Raw genomic sequence first — 17,746 nt, forward strand, 5'->3', positions numbered from 1 at the left:
CTCCTAGCGGTTCTTCTTCCGGAACACTTTTCCCCATAATTTTCCCTTTCATTCTGGCAAGGGCCAAAGCGGAAGTGACGCATTTTCTCAATGCCACGTTGGTCCTACCTTCATAATTTCTCTCTTATTTATGCTTAAAGCGGAAGGGTCATTCCATATCAAGTGATCCAAAATTTGGGAAATTTTTTCCCTCACCCTTTTGTATTTCTTTGAAATTTAGCTCATCGATTGTATCCTTTGAGGTAATCAAAAGTCCAAATTTTTAGATTTTTATCTCTATTATTTTCTTATTTATGACACTTTGATTTTTCGAAAAACCCGCTTTTTTTCATGGATGCTTGAACATAAAATGGACGATAACTCAGCACCAAGTATAGATAGAAAGAGTTGGTAAAAAGCATTTTAAAGTACATTGGTTGCTGTTTAATGGGATATGCAACATGATTAATTTCAAAAAATTTTAATTTTTAAAAAATGAAATTTAAATTTTAAATTTAAATTTCTCAAAAAAGGTATAATGAATTTTTTTTAAAAAATTCTCAAAAATTTTTGTGTATTTTATCTTCATTTGTGCAAAGTTTCAAGTTGGGATCTCAATGGGATCATATTTTTATGAATTTTTAAATAAAATTTGACTTATGAAATAATGACATTTTTCTGATTCTAACTAGTTAAAAATAGGGTTCTCTCACTGGGGATGGTCTAGTAAGTAGTAATTGATCATAACTATGCTTGAAATGAGCTGACGTGAATTTGTAAATTGGCAAGCACCCCCTCCCCCCGCACCACCAGATTTTTTAAAACTATTTTCAAAATGTAAAAATTAAATAAATGAATAAAAAACCAAAATAAATAGTAAACTTCTTAAAAATTGGCAAATGTTCTTCTTTAAAGTAAGAAAAAAGCCCCTTCCCTCGGGCCACCACTTTTATTATTTTTTTCCAAAACTATTTTCAAAATGTAAAAAATAAATAAATGAATAAAATAAAACAAAATGAATAGGAAACATATTAAAAGCTGGTAAATGTTCTTTTTTAAAGCAAGACAAAGTACACCCCCCCCCCCCCCCCACTCATTCACACATACGATTAACACTATACTAGTATCACGCTTCACCTGATGCTTTTTTTTTTCAGACCAAGTGTTTCTTTTTCAATCCGAACTTCACAAAGTGTACTTGATTATTTCACTATCTGATAAGGAAAGTTATGATTCATTTCGTACCTTCCCCCTGCACCAACTTTCAATTTTGGGTGGAGGAAAGACATAGTTTGCCCCAAGATCACAGCAAAATAGGAGTATTTCCCCCCGTGTTGTTTCATTCTTTTTACACTAAACTAAAAATAAATCTAAGTATCAGGTCATATGTCTGTCCGCATAAAACTAACTGTCTTTCTACAACATTTGGAGTGCAGCTGTTTTTTCTTTTCTTTAATGCTAGTTTTCTTTTAATTTCACTTGTAAACGAGAGCAATGCAGCGAGATCTATTTATACATATATTAAAAGCAGTTATAGATCAAACAAATTTTGCTAATTTGAGCATAACCTTCCATGCTGTTATGTTTTATTCCAGATTGTCCCTCCCCCTTCCCCTACCGTCCTACTTTCCGAAAGAAAAAAAAGCTGCAAATGAGTGGTTCTCTTCAGTTTTTCTGACTTTTAGTTTTTATGACCCCCCCCCCCTCCCATTTATAAGCTTTAGTCACTACTGACGTTTAGCAGCGTGCGTCCCAGTTTATTATGATTATAACTCTTACGTGCCGGCTTTTTTTTTAAATACAATTTTGAAAAAAAAAAAAGATAAAAAGTGGTTGTGTGGCGGAGGAATGGGAGGTACTAATCTACAAAGTCATGTCAGTTCATTTCAAGTATAGTCATGATCAATTACTACTTACAAGACCATCCCCAGTATAAGAACCCCATATTTAACTAGTTAGAATCTGAAAAATGTCATTATTTCATAAGTCAAATTTTCTTTAAAAATTCATAAAAATATGATCCCATTGAGATCCCAACTTGAAACTTTGCACAAATGAAGATAAAATACACACAAATTTTTGAGAATTTTTTAAAAAAAATTCATTATACCTTTTATGAAAAATATAAATTTAAAATTTAAATTTTATTTTTTTTAAATTAAAATTGTTTGAAATTAGTTATGTTGCATATCCCATTAAACAGCAACTGATGAACTTTAAAATGCTTTTTACCAAATCATTCTATCTATATTTGGTGCTGAGTTATCGTCCATTTTATGTTCAAGCATCCATGAAAAAAAGCGGGTTTTTCGAAAAATCAAAGTGTCATAAATAAAAAAATAATAGAGATAAAAATTTAAAAATTTGGACTTTTGATTACCTCAAAGGGTACAATCGATGAGCCAAATTTCAAAGAAATACAAAAAGGTGAGGGGAAAAACTTTGGATCACTTGACATGGAAGTTATTGAATCTCGCAGACTGAAAACATGCACGGAAAGTAATAACATTATATCCAAAATTACGTTTCAAGTAAATCCAAGGAATTCGGTTTTAAATAATTTTAATGCTAAATTCAACATGGTGTGCAAGAAATTAATTTTAATATTAGTGCAACTATGAATTTGGATACTAATATATATTATACATAAATTATTTGTAAATTTTGTGCTCTATTAACTTTGTTTTTCTAAAATTTAATCTAATAAAGATTCAAAAATCCAATATCCATGGCAGAACTAGAAATTTCTTTTAGAAATGGGGATATGGTTAGTCGTAGTCCTAAGTCCTTCTCTATATTAAAAATGACTCTATATGTGCATTAAGTAAAACTAGTATGTTGTGGCCATCACGAAACTTTCTTCTATATTTTTCTTTTTTTTCTGATCCCTTCCCATGCTTGACGAAGAAGAAATATTCCCAACAAAAACAAAATTACACATGCAAAAACTTGACGACCATCCCAATGTCTGAATTATTGCAAAAGCAAAGCAAAGAGCGAAAATTGAAAGTTATTTTAAAAGCCTTGCTTGAATTAATTACAAATATTTTATTTGTTAAAAAACATAAGATGGCAACAGTTAAAAATTTTAAATCATTGAGATAATATTTCCAATCATTTCCATACAATTAAAATCACGAGAAATAAGCAGACGATAATCTATTACGATTTATCTTTCTTATTGTTGCATTAATAAAGCTAGTTTTATTCGCTAAAAAATAATGATAATAAAAATAAATCAGCACCTCTTGGCGCGATTGGCGCCAAAATTGAACCAAAGCCTGTTTACATAAGGATTCACATATATTCCAAATTTCAACTAGAACGTAGCATTACTTCTTGTGACAGGGCACTCACAATGGAAAAAAAGAACGGGCGATTGCGCTACCCCCCTTTTTAGCTGTTGACACCAAAATAAAATCAGCTTTTATACCCACTAAGGGCTACTTGCCGATAAATTTTTCTTTCATTCCGTTCATTATTTCTTGAGATACAGCAGTCACAATTGACGACAAAAAACGTTCTATAGCTCAACCCCCGTTTGAGTTATTGACACCAAAATTGAATCAGCACCTGTTCCTGTTACTGGCAACATATGAACCAAATTTTGTTTGATTCTGCCAGTTACTTCCTGAGGAATAGCAATCACACGTAACTCAAAAAACGTCCTATTGCTCCACCTCCCTTGGAGGAATTCGCGCCAAAAACCAATGGGCACAAGTTCACATAGGGGCACATGTGTGTACCAAATTTCGTTCGATTTCATGCGGTAGTTTTTGCTGTAGAGCAGCCACAAAAAACTGGTCACACACAGACGTGACACATACACACACACACACACACACAGACAGACATTTTCCAAAAATAGTCGAAATGGACTCAGCACACCTCAAAACGTTCGAATCCGTCAAAATTCGAAATTCGAAAATTTGCACGAATCCAATACTTTCTTCTATATATTAGATATAGAAGAAAGTAAAAATAAATACATTTTATGAGTTTCAGCGGGATGGGGTGGGAGGAATTAAATCCATATATCCTCAAATCCCCCCTCCTCCAGGATATCCCTCTCTTGTTTTCCATTAATCAGCGGTTCGCAACTTTTTTTCCTTTGCTAAACCCTTCCAGATAATGAAAAAAGTTGGCGAACCCCTTGTGAACGAAGTAATAAGTAACAAGCAAAAAAAAAAAAAAAAAAAAAAATCAAACGCACATTAAAATTTGGGAGAATTTTTTTAGTAATATTGCTCAATAGTTCTATGAAAAGAAAGACACACAATTGCAAATTATAAATGCAAATAATTGCAAAACACAAATATTTCTACAAACCAAAATAATAGAAAAAAAATGAATTCAGAACAAACTCAACACAGAATAAACCCAGTCAGAATAAACCCTCTTTGTTGAGATTCAGTCAAGTTTGAAAAAACTCTTAATGTAGCTGTGGAATAAAGAAGCTCAAAGTTTGGCTTAAATATCTGCCAGCTTTACATTAAGTTCAGCATTTAATTTGCTTGTGTGCTTATTCCTTTTCACATGGAAAGGTTGTCCGAAATGGTAATAAAATTTAAAAAGTATTTTTCAGACACAAGAGCCGTCTATGACAGATATAAAAGATGCCTAAAGCAAATGGCTAGGAGTAAATCTGGTGTGATGAATACGAAGATGGGGTATTAGAATTCGTTCTCTTCTGGGGGCATTTGATGACTTAAAACCTTTTGTAGAGGGCTGGATGGAGTAAGAAACAAATGAATAAACAACAAATAAAAAAAAAAGCTCAGCAAGCATGTTAAAATTCCGCCATTACAATATTATTTTCACGAACCCCCTTTATACCTCTCGGGGACCGACAGGGGTTCGCGAACTACCGGTTGGGAACCGATGCCCTAAATCAACGGTTCCCAACATTTTTTGCCTTGCCCTTCCAAAATCTGTACAAGTTTAGCGAACCCCTTGTGCACTAAGTACTAAGTGAGAATCATCCCTTCCATCCCACACACAGTATTATTTATTTATTTATTTATTTTTTGAAAAACAAAAATAATAATCTGAAAATTGTACAAACATTGCTACAAGCTAAAATAATAGCTATAACATTATTACAAAACAAATACAACGCAACAATCAGAGTGATCAATTCTTTGAGATTCAGCTCACTTTGAAAAAATCCGTAATGGAATGGTTGTGGAACAAAGAATATCAAAGTTTGGCTCAAATTCCTTGTCTGGCAGTTTCAGTCTTACATTAGGTTCAGCATTTAATTTCCTTTTGCATTTATCTCTACATGCTGAAATTCATTTTTCCCACAGAAACTTTTTTCAAAAGGGGTAATAAAACTTAAAAAGTCTTTTTCTATCACAAGAGTGCATTTATTCATAATACTAAAGCAGTCAATCAAAAAAAAAAAAAAAAAAAAAAGAAAAAGAAAAAGAAATGTCTGAAAAATATCTTTTAGAGAAAATGTCTCAGATTAACGAAATGATCGTTTTTCTTCCAGTAAAATCTAGTTGTTGGATAAGGATACAATGTGTAACATTAATCGTTTTAGTGCTGAAGAATTTTCTTGTCCTTATGCTAAAATCCGGAATAAAATGCATGGTTATTTCTTTATTTTATTTCATTTTTAAAAAATGGTAGACACGTCTGCAATGAACTCTAATTATTATAAAAACGGTAAATTTTACCAACAAAAATATTTTTATACTCACTTATTACAAAAGAATTTTTCTGCGCAATTTTCGTGAGTTCTTTTTTTGCACGGAGCGCAAATTTTAATATTTTAATTCCGTAATTTTTTTTACCATGCGACGTACCTCACTGTAGCAACTGACAGCAGCGCCATTGCACTCTTTGTATCAGTGTGTTTCAGGCGAAGCACAAGATAAGCGTGATAGCTACTCTTCGTCTCACTCAAATGGTAAAGAAACTAAACATCGAAAATTAAGTAAAAATAGTTCAAACACTCACAAAAGCTCCATTTAATGTTTCCATCAAGTTCGATCGAACTCTCCAATCAAACGGAGAAAACTGAAGCATTCGCATGCTTTCATACATTGCGTTCAAAATATGAATTTTTTCGGCGAGAGCTCGGTTCCCATGCCTATGGTAAAAACCCGTTCCTTGAAAAGAGACTTAATTCTTAAAATTTACAAAATAGAATGTCAGCAAGTGTTCTAACATTTGTATCCAAAAAAGTATTGAATGTGCAAGAGACAAATGAATAAATGACGAACAAAAAACGCTTGAACTTCGACTCAAACAGAAATGTTAAATTTCCGACATTACAATATTATTTTTGAGAACCCCCTTCGTACATCTCGCTAACCCCCAGGGGTTTGAGAACCACCGGTTAGGAAACGATGTCGTAATTGATGATAGGGCTTTATTGCTGTAGAAATAATAATGAATGAACACTCACTTCCCTAATTGAACGAAAATAAATTCTAGATTATTTCACAGGATGTTAATATTATACAAAATACATAACTACACATTAAAATATGCCTAACATTTTTCATTTTAACTACAATTTACCTTTGACGTATCCAGAGGGAGTAGTTTTCTGCTAGCAAGACAAACATTTTCTTCAGATTGAACCTTCTGACAGCTAATAATTAAACAAAACAAAAAACCAAAAAGAAAAAAAGTAGTCAGAATTACATTAAACATGAATTATGTTCATCATTAATGAATTTATGTCAGATACATATTTTCAGAGTTGGCAAGGTTTTGGACACTACAGTTTTAGAGAAAATGTATTTTGTAATAAAATATTAAAAACAGAATAAAATGTGTCAAAGTTATGTTTTATATTGAATATTTATTCAGTGTGAACCTTCAAAAATGAATATATAGGTAACTTATTTACACAGCTGATTCTAATCTAGTTACATGGAAGTTGAATTCTTCACTTAGAATTTCAATTTGTTTGAATGAGTTTTTTCCCCCTATAATAATAAGCAAAATTTTTGACATTTGAGACAGTGAGAAGCAAAGGGATGTAAGTGGACATGTTTAAGTTTTGAGGAAAACGCGTTTAAAGATAACATCCTAGGTAGACTTTCATTGATTTTTTTTCTAATGATGCTATGATGCTGTACAGCAGCACCTACAATGGCTACTAATACTTTTTCTTGCTCCAAGACAGAGGAGAGGTTCACCGACCCTTTGTACTGGTTTTCTCCAAATTTTTAATTTTGCCATTTACATCCCTTTGCTTCTCACTGCCTCATTTATGCATGGGTACAAACGAAAGTGTTCCAAATATAGTGCAATAATTGACTTAAAAGCAACACATGACAATTTTTGTATGGAAGGAAAAAGTATATATATTTGAACGTCTTTTTTACAGCTTTGTGAAGATTTTTTCTCTTGACTATGGTGCCATTTCATGATCTAAAACTAAATTACCACCAAACTACTTTAGGAAAATGCTAATAATTTGTTTCTAAAAACTGTCAAGCTACTATATTTTTTTCTTGTCTGTTGTAGTTACAGAATGTATTATATTAAAAATATGAATTAAAAAAGAAAATTTGCACAAGTTTTAAAATATAATTGCAAATATCTAATCATCAATTTATTGTTCTTTAATCTGATTTAAAAAATAATTTTGGCTAAAGTATCATGTAAAACTTATATGCAGAAACCATTTAAAAAATTAGATTTTTTTTGCCCCTAAATATTCAGGGTCGGACTGGGTCCTTAAAAAGGCGCATACCCCAATTTTTCTGAAGGCGCATGCCAATAGGGGGGGGGGGATCGCGGAAAGGATATAGACGATCATTTTAGAGGAGCGATCAGTGGCGGATCCAGACGATCCTGTTGAGAGGGGCGATTGCTTAATCCATTAAGGGGGGGAGGATGGACTAATAAAAATAGAATTTTTTAAAAAGTTAAAAATTTGTAGCATGTTTTTTCCCCCCCGAATAATGTGTAATGTGCTTCGCTCAAAGAGTTTGAATGAAAAGTTATAAGTGTTTCGAGTATCACACACACAAGAATAAAAAAAACTGAAAAAAGAGTTTCTACTAATATTCTGGATCTATTATCTAAATTAAACCCTTTCACTTTTGATTCGTTTGAAAACTCGTGAAGTTTTTTCAGTTGTTATTCAGGTCCTCAATTGTTTTTTTTTTCCTTATAAAAGAAAGGTTGCAGCAACAAAATGGCATCTCTTTTTACCAGTTTACGTACCGAACATAATGAAATACTAAAATTGCATTTGTAAATAAAATTTGAAGATAGTTTTGGATTTGTTTGTTGATTGAGTTTTGTTTAATATTCGCGCAAAGGAAGGAGTGTTTGCAGGCTTTCTCCCGAAAATTTTTGTTCGAAACGCATTTTTAGACTATTTGGAGGTTAACAAGTAAAAGGAAGGTTTGGGGGTCCCGTTCCGGAATTTTTTTAAATTTCAGGGTATATTTTCGAAAACACAATTATTTGCTATCTTTGTGTTCTTGAAGGAAAAGATGAGAGACATGAGTTCTCCCCAGTTGTTTTATGATAGCTTCAAAAACGCAATTTTAGTGTTGCTAAAAACCAGGGGGTTCGGGGGCTTGCCATCGGAAATTCTTTTTGTAATTGAACTCCTAAAAACGCAATTGTAGACCATCTTTGATGACGTAGTAGAAGACATGGGGTTCAGAACTTTTCAACAGAAACTTTTCGATGTTAGGAGTTCCAAAAACGCTGTTTTAGACAATCTTTGAATGATGCTGAAAGATTAGGAAAGAAAGACGGAAAGAAAGACATAGGGGCTCCTCTCCGGAAATTTTTTGAAATTGAAGTCTCAAAAACGCAGTTGTAAACTAATTTTTATGACGTAGGGGGAAGGAACGGGGTTTGGAACTTTCCATCGGAAATTGTTGGAAATTGGAGCTTTGAAATACGATGGTTAGCCATCTTTGGTAGCGTAAAGGGAAGAGATTGAGTCTGGAGTAAACCCTCAAATTTTCAATATTGAAACTTCAAAAACATAAGTTAGTGGGACTTCATTGACGTTAGGAGAAGGACTCGAGATTGAGGGCTCTCCCCTGGAATGTTTTTGGAACTGAAGTTCTAAAAACGTAATTGAAAGCCCTCATTAACGACATTTTCGAAAACGTTTTCGATTCCGGGGTTTTTATTCGAAATTGAAGCTCCAAAAATTCAAAAGTTTTGACAATGTTCGATGGCATTGGAGAGAGGGGGTTGAGGAACTTTCCCCTGCAAAATTTTCGGAATTAAAGTCATAAAAATACAGTTGTAGACGTATTTTTTGTGATGTGTTGGAGGGTGGAGAGAGAGAGTTTGGTGACCTTTTCCCGGAATTTTTTTAACACAATTTTAGACGATTTTTGTTTATTTGGGAGAGGAGAGATTTCCTGAACTTCCCATTGAAATTGTAAAAACTTGACTGTAGGCCATCTTTGTTGACTTTTAGGGGAAAGCACGTTTCACTAGTTTTTTCAATCAAGTACCAAAAACGGCAATTTAGAAAAAATAATGAATAAGTACATTCCGAATTTCTTATGTCGCCCAGTGGTTTGATTTCGCATCTTCTGAGAGAGATTTTTTTTCACTAGGCGACATTGATGTCAAGTGATCATGTTATAAAATGCACTGCTACATATCTATACGAAATCCAACTTTTCCGCTATGAAGTTCATTAAAACTAAGTGTAGAAAAACTCACTGACAAACGCCTAGACAACTGCATTCAAACAGCAACCCTTACCGACTCTACCAACAATAATAAACTTGTTTATGTAATTCAAAAATGCAGTTTTAGACTAACTTCGATGATGTTAGAAGATAAAGAGAGAAGGTCTAGTGGCCTTATCTCCAGAAATTGTTTTTAATTTCAATCTTAAAACGCTATTGCCGTCCATCTTTAATGACATTAGGGAAAAAAATGCGATTCGAAACTTTCTTCCAGAACGTTTTCGAAATCGAAGTTCCAGAATAAACAGTCTTTTTGATTGAAGATTCGAAGGTCTCTCCCTTTATTTTTTTTTGAAATAAGAGTCTTAAAAACGCTCTTGTTGGTCATCTTTGGAAAAATTACGGAAAGGGAGGGGAGATGGGATAGAAGGAACTTTTTCCGGCAATTTTTCGAAATTTAAACTCAAAAGACGAAAAATTTTAGACGATTACATTAGGGAAACCGGGCTCGGAGGAAAATTTTCGAAACTTCAAAATGAGGGGAAGGTATGGGAGCTTTCGAATCAATTAGAAAACTTCGTTCTGAATTTGCAAGACAAGTTTTTTTTTTTTAATTTTGTTTTTCAGCGAAGGCTTTTGTATTGCATTTCATCTTAAAGAGTAGGAAGGGCGCACCTGCCCTCGGGCAGGTTGGCAGGCGGGCCAGTCCGAGCCTGTAAATATTACACATTTAATAACATTACTTTGAGTTATGAATGGAACTGAAATTAGTTGTCTTGGTGGTGTTGTGAATTTCCTTTCATCTCTTCCAACTGTTACATAAGGAAGTTTTTATATTATAGAATTATTGGCAATTTTTTTAAGTAAAATATTGTTTGAATGAACATATCAGAGAAAAGTATTATCAAATACTCATTAATTAAAACTTTTTAATATTTATACTCAGGCATTACAAAGATCACAGTGAATACGAATTGATTAAATTATGTCCCTTTAGCTTTAGCACACTTTTGGACAGTTTAAGAAAATTTCGGAGTTTTGGAGGGTAAAATCCACCTGTCCTGTCTTAAACCAGTGTCGGGAAGTCCAAAACAAAACCCTGATATATATATACCGTATTACCCCGCATTAACTGACATGCCGCAAAATTCGGGAGTCACCAGATTTTCAATAACACTTGCCTGGTCCTTTCTGGCATGCCAGAAAAGTCGAAGTTTAAAAAAGAAAAAAAGAAATACTATAAAAATACATGTTCACCTTAAAAATGAATATAAGTTCTATATCAATAAACATTTTAATTTTGTAAAAATTATTGACTGACAATGTCATTAAAAATTTTAACAAAAAATATTATTTAATAACAAATAATTTGTAAAATTAAATTTAAACTAAATATACATTTAAGCAGTAAGTTACTGCCCATCAACCAGTGCTAAAGAATTTACCATAGCTATTCAATAAATGAAAATCAAACCAGGGGTTCCCACCTCCTCTATGAGCGAGGGTGCAACCCCTAAATATCACAAATATCCCCCCAATGTAAAAAAAATACCTTTCAAAACAACCCCCCTAAAAATATCAATAGCACAGACAGTGCCATGACCCCCCCCCCCCATGTGGGCACCCCTGATTAAACTTATCTCTCTCAAAGGAACCTAAAATAATTTATTAAAAAAAATGAACAAATTGCAGTTAACAATGATTGCTTCGGAATTGATGACTTTATTGATTTACAACTAAATCCGCTAATAATGACCAATCATAAATAACAAGCACGTATTATATGTAATGCACATTTTTTTTGAAAGAATGTTACTTTTGGGCTTTATTTATTTTTTTCCTAACTGTGATTTGCTTTCTAATTGAAAGTGAATGGGGAAATTTTTCTTTGTTTTGCAGCAAAATAAACTGCGAATTATCCAGCATGCAGGAAAATTCTAATTTTACGGCGTGCTGCTCAACTTAATTTTTCTTCGGTATGAGGGCTAATATATAACTGTATACATAACTGGGTAACATATAATGGTATGTATAACTGTATTGTTATTCATGAAATTTCTGATTATGTTTGTGAAATGGATATTGATATCCATTTACAGAGCCAGAAGGTGTGTGATCACTGATCAGTGATCACACACCTTCTGGCTATGTATTATTCGTTTTCGGAATTTTTTTATTACATCAGGTTGCACAGGAGCGGATACAGAAAACTATTTTAGGGTAGGTCATGCTGAAGAATGCCCCCCCCCCCCTTCCCCATGAACAACCTACGGTTTTGGGCATGAAAATTTTCTAAAACTGCTTAGGGGTCAATAAAAAGCACCAATTTGCTAGGAATAAGGCACTTTATTGGGGATAAATAAATATTTCAAATTAATTTCATAAGCAATGAAATGAAATAGTAGTTCAAATATTAACTTCCAAAAATAATTAATGAATTGAAAAGATATTGTAATCGATTACATTTTATGCACAAAGTGGTTGAACACAATGTGGACGGATACTGTTGTTGACTGTTTAGGGGGGGGGGGGTCATGAACTCCATGATCCTCCCCTTATATCCACCACTGAGGTGGCAGGATTAGGATAGCAAACAAAAATAATTTCTTTAAGGATTAATTTTTGGCTAGAGATTTTTTTCCTAGATTTTTTAATACAAATAAGCAGGTTGAAGAGCCTTTTGATGCTGTTGTTATAAAAGGATTATAAATATTTTTGCAGAAATTTCAGCTAAAAAAGAAAGAAACATGTTTTGAATGAAAGAGTAAAGCATTGAAAAAAAAAAAAAAAACATTGTTAAAACAATTGAATAAACGACGATCTATTCTATACTGTACTTAGATTGGTAAAAAATAAGATACAAAAATTAACAATACATAAATAAGTTTACTTTTTACGACCAAAAGGTGTTATTGGCCGGTAGGACTCCAATTTTTTAATTTCAGCCTTTGCTTCTTTTACCAGCAATACACTCCTTTTTCTATCCATAGGGTGAGCATAAAATGGAGATGAGGGATTATCGGTAGACATTAATCAATTCGCGAAAAGTTTTTTCGGAACAAAACGACGCAAAAGAGCTGGTTTGATTCTAATTGTAACTAATCAAAGAGAAAAATAAGAAATTTTGGAAAACAAGTTTCTGTACACAAAAGCAAAAATTGCAACAACATCCTATGAGAGTTTGTGTAAGTTTCATTTTATTCCAAAACATGTTGAAAAAGCCCCTTGTTATCGTTGCTATGGTTACAAATACGACCGAAAGTTAAGGTTTTTATTCAGGAAAGAATTTAATTACATTCTTTCTAAAAACAAGGATTAAATAATGAATAAATTCTCTGATTTCATACGAATTAAACTAAAATAGTTATTCAAAACGAAAAAAAAAAAACCATTAGTAGTATTGTATATTGGAAGTGTCTGCTACTCCTCGATTTTTCTAGCAACCTTTGTAGTAACTTGGCGTGGTTTCAGACGTCCTCGATATTTGGCGATCACGTTCGCGTTGTTTATTCCAGCGAGAAACAACTGCGCCTCGTGCTTTTTCGGCATACTTTCCTATATGGATAGTATTTTAATGATCTAATTATTGTAATTATAGAGGAATGACTATTGAAGTAGGGGCGAAGTTTTCCTCATTTGAAAGCTTACAAGACAAATTACGGAAGAAGAGAATTTTGTGCATTTTGATGTGCAAGATTCTGCTAAATTGACGAGTGATGTTCATATTAGACACATTAAAAACATGGAAATGTCGAATTGGTGTATACACCGAACTGACATATAAGAAATATAATCTAATTTTCTTACAAGTTGCTTCCTCTTTAAAAAATAATACTACGTTCCATGTATTAGCTGTTTTATAAGGTTATAAATAAATACACTGCTCAAAATGTGTCTCAATTCATTAATGACTCTAAGTTTGCCGATGATTGGTTTTATGAACCGTATTTAGTCACCAAAGAAGATATCTATTGTTTTTGAGACCTCGATTTGGTGTATTTTTCATCAACATTAATGTAGCTTTCTGTTTGATAATATATTTATTGCATTTACTGACATTTTTTATACTAAGAGCTCCTACAGCTCAACAGGCAATTAAAATAGCAATAGGTAATTATTTTATACTTAATGCCAAATTGCTTCATGTAATATCTTTTCAATAGTGTTTTACAGCTCTTTTACTGTGTGTTATTCTTGTTGCACTGTAATGTTTGTATTATATTCCTGGCTTCTTTTTTCTTTTCATGGCAATGCATTACTGGGTCAGTATTTGTGAGGCTACTTTTATCTAAATATGGACGACAGCATCTTGTCGAGTAGATGTAAATAACAGCTAAATCGTTAGTGATTTTGACCTGGAGTTTATGGCAACTATGACGTTAGGCGACTGTAATGGTTTGACGCGCATGAACGAACGAAAAGTACCCAAGGATAATTTGGTAAGGCAAATTTTAATAATTAAGCTTAATTTATGTTTCACAAAAGAACTAGATAAGTACCCAAAAAAACAGTATTGAAAACTTCAATTCTTAAAGAATCAAAATATTTATTTAAAAATTGATGCAGCTAGTTAATCTATTACAAAATTGTTTCGCTCGACCTTGCATGTCGATAATATGATTTGATGCGGGTAAAATGTTACAATGTATTTAATATTTCGCTATTGAGGTGTAAATGATGTTTGGTGCACTTTTGAATCCATTGGGAGACATGGAATCCTATTTTCTCAAGTATTAACCTTGAAGTGGCTACTGCTGAAGCACTGATCACAACTGGTGTGTTTATCTTATATGTCTGTGAGCACTCCAGGTTAAAATGCATTGTGTGCAAAGCATTTCCCCGCTTGATATTTGGTATCCTTGATTTTTTTTCTATGCACAGAAGGCAGAAATTCATATTAATTTATTATAATTGTTCTCCTTTTGGATGCTATTCTATATTGTCCATCTGAGTAAGTAGAAACGTGGTGTAATAGACAACAGAAATATAATAATTTGTTTATGAAAACAGTGAAAACTCATGCATTGCGTACTATTCCATTGTGATGCATTGTAAAATTGTTGCATTTAAGATTTAAATTAAGTTGTTTTTTCCCCCCATAGTTAAAGAAGTATTTTGGGCGTGCAGCTTCAGAAACTGAATTCCTTACTGAATGGTACATGGTAGAGAGATTTGGCTTCATTTACTGTCAGTCATTTCCTCTGCTTGTACTTTTCAGTTTAGCTTGAACCTGAAGAGTAACAACTAAATCAACAGAAGTATGGATCTGTATGATGTTTCAAGGGTTTTCATCTGTAAGAGGTAATCAAGTAGAAAATCATACAACTTTAGTTGTATGTAGTATTTTTAAAGTAGATAAAGTAGTATTTTTACTTATTATCTTAGTAGTATTTTTAAAAGTTGATAAATGACACAAGCCTACATGAACTTTTTCCCATGTATTCTAACTTGTGATTGTTTATTGATTTGTGTTCAAAAAAAGTTAAGCAGAGTAAGCTATTAAAAACAGCTTGTTAACCTATTAAAACTATTAAATAGATAATTTAATTAGAAATAGATGAGAAATATAATACAGTTGACTCTATCTAACGACTTTCAGGGGACCACAAAAAAATCGTACTTAAATAGAATGCTTCTAAAACTGCAGTGGAGTATCTGGGACTATGAAAAGTCATTCAATAGAATGTCGTTAAACAGAACCAACTGCAATTTGATATTTGAAAAAGGAGAAAAAACTGCATTGTGTATTATTCCAGTATGATTATGATGCATGGCAATATTTGTGCATTTAAGTTTTAAATTAAGTTTTTTTCCCCCTCAGTCCAAGAAGTATTTCGCATGTGCAGATGCAAAAACTGAAAATTCCTGATTAAATGGCACATAGTAGAGAGATTTGGCTTCATTTGCTGTCATTTCCTCTGCTTATGCTTTTCAATTTAGTCGGAGCCTGAAGAGTAATAACTGATTCAACAGAAGTATGAATGTATGTGATATTTCATGAGTTTTAATCTGTAATAAGTAATCAAGGGGGAAATTATTCAACTTTAAAATCATCAAATAACAAGTGTACATGAATTTTTTTCTTATGTTCTAACTTTTTATTATTCATTGATTTGTGTTATGCAGTTGACTCTAATTCCAATATTTTTTTATCTCATAGATTTCATTGGGTCCCTAACTCTTGAGAAGGGCTGTGGTTGCTTCCCGTAACTCAAAGGTTACAGCCGGTTTTTTCAGGACTTTGAGTACAGTGATTGAGCGTTAACTGTACTATGTAGTATTTTGTCTACACATCTGAGGAGCAAAAGCTAACTGTGTTAGCTTTTGCTAACTGAGCTGTTAGCGAAAGATAACAGCTCAGGCTCATTGATCTCTTGAATTTACAGTAATTGGCATAGCTAACCTAAATTAATTTTTACTGTGTATTTGTTAAGTAATTTTTATACCTTCTGACACCTCTTTACACACCCCTGATGAAAAAGTGTTACGCAATTTTATTCCATATAGAGATGTTTGGAGCTTCTTTAGATCACCTGTTTCTTTCATGTCTTAATATCTCTTACCCCATCTTTGTTAATAGCACCCATAATTTTTGTAAAATAGTTTAAATGAAAATTCAGAAAATAAATTTTTAAGCTCAATGGAAGACTAAGTAGGAGCATATTCTTGAAGATTTAAAGCTTGGATCCTCCTTTTTCTAGATATTTGCCTAGAAGCTTGTTAAGACATCTTTAAAGGCATCCTACGTAGAACATTGAAGGAACAGTGTGAAGCAGGATAATGGTAGAACTAACAAGACATTGGGGCAAAATATTGAAATTATTCTGTGTAATTTGTCTGCTTGTCATCAAAAAAGGGTGGAAGTACCTGAAGACATAACATGCCTCATAACAATTCATTTAAGAGGAATTGGTTAATTTTTAAAAGGTTTTTACCATATTGTTTGGAGGCTTGCTCCATTTCCCTTGATCAAATCCAATTTGTTAAACAGATATATTTCTGTTTCATTCATGAAGAAATAAAGATTTGATCATTTGAATTGGTACCTACTATGTGTATATTTTTGGGAGCTATAAATAAAGTTCTTGTATCAAATTGTGTCTGTATATTTAATGTTTTCTACCAGATTGTTATAAATTTTCTGCAACCTCTCAAATTAGCTACGATATTTTTTAACAGCTACATCTAGCCATTTCATATAAATCTTAGAAGTGTGGTGGAAAAAAAAACATTTTAATCATTTGAAGTTTGGTTGCTAATATTGCAAATAAGTGTTGGTTCAGTTATGTTAGGACAAATGATGAGTAAAAGAAATTGTCTCAGACATGCACTGCTCATGGATCCTTCAAGTGTGCATATTAGAGAGGATATGCCTTTCTTTTTCAAATTAATATATGATTTATAATTATTTATCTGTTTTTAGCTGATAGCCCTCACACATTTTCACTTGTTTTAGTTTTAGCCATGATTTCTTAGATTTCAAAATTTTGTTTCTTTCCTCTCTTTTTCAAGATTCTGTCATTTTTTTTTTCAAGCATTTGCAACGTAGCACATTCTAGTCAAGACGCCCCACATTAATACAAAGACCACACACAAACTTTGATTTCACAATTTTACTTCAAAACGTATAAATTGTTGTAACTTGAAAAAAAAAAAAGGCCCTGGCATTCATTTGAATTTTGACGTCTTGATTTCAAATTATGTTTTTCGAAATCACAAATTGCGATAGGGCCCTACTCGTTGAGTTTCTTGTTTCTATGTATAGAATGGAAGTAGAGGACAAATTCACACTCATCATATCATGACCAGTGATTTTCTAGGTTAGGTAAAAGGAGGCATATTCTTTAAAAAAACTAGTAATTAGGATGAGGTAATAAAGATATGACCAAATTGCACTCGTGCACTTTTCATAAAGATTAAACTTACAACGTATAATGTTATACTTTTATCCTTACCAGAATTAAGTATTTTTAGATGTGTTTCCTGAAAATATTTGATTTTACACAAAAAAAAAAAAAAAAAAAAAAAAACCTTTATGCAAAAACTATTTGAGATAAGCCTTGAATGCAGACGATTTGTAACCATGACGACGAAAATAAGTCTCGCTAAATAAATATTTAAAA

The 17,746-nt window shown here is 32.5% G+C and overlaps 1 protein-coding gene across 1 annotated transcript in view; it reads right to left on the reverse strand.

Annotated features, from left to right (window-relative positions):
* The window catches only part of LOC129219114 (armadillo repeat-containing protein 2-like), a 50,450-nt gene extending 37,797 nt beyond the window's left edge, over positions 1–12,653 (reverse strand). The window contains exon 1 of the mRNA XM_054853436.1: positions 12,521–12,653. Within this exon, the coding sequence (XP_054709411.1) occupies positions 12,521–12,653 (133 nt within the window). The remainder of the gene's footprint in view (positions 1–12,520) is intronic.
* Positions 12,654–17,746: the final 5,093 nt, after the last annotated feature.

This window comes from Uloborus diversus, chromosome 1 (assembly GCF_026930045.1).
Source record: "Uloborus diversus isolate 005 chromosome 1, Udiv.v.3.1, whole genome shotgun sequence".
In the NCBI taxonomy this organism is placed as follows: Eukaryota; Metazoa; Arthropoda; class Arachnida; order Araneae; family Uloboridae; genus Uloborus; species Uloborus diversus.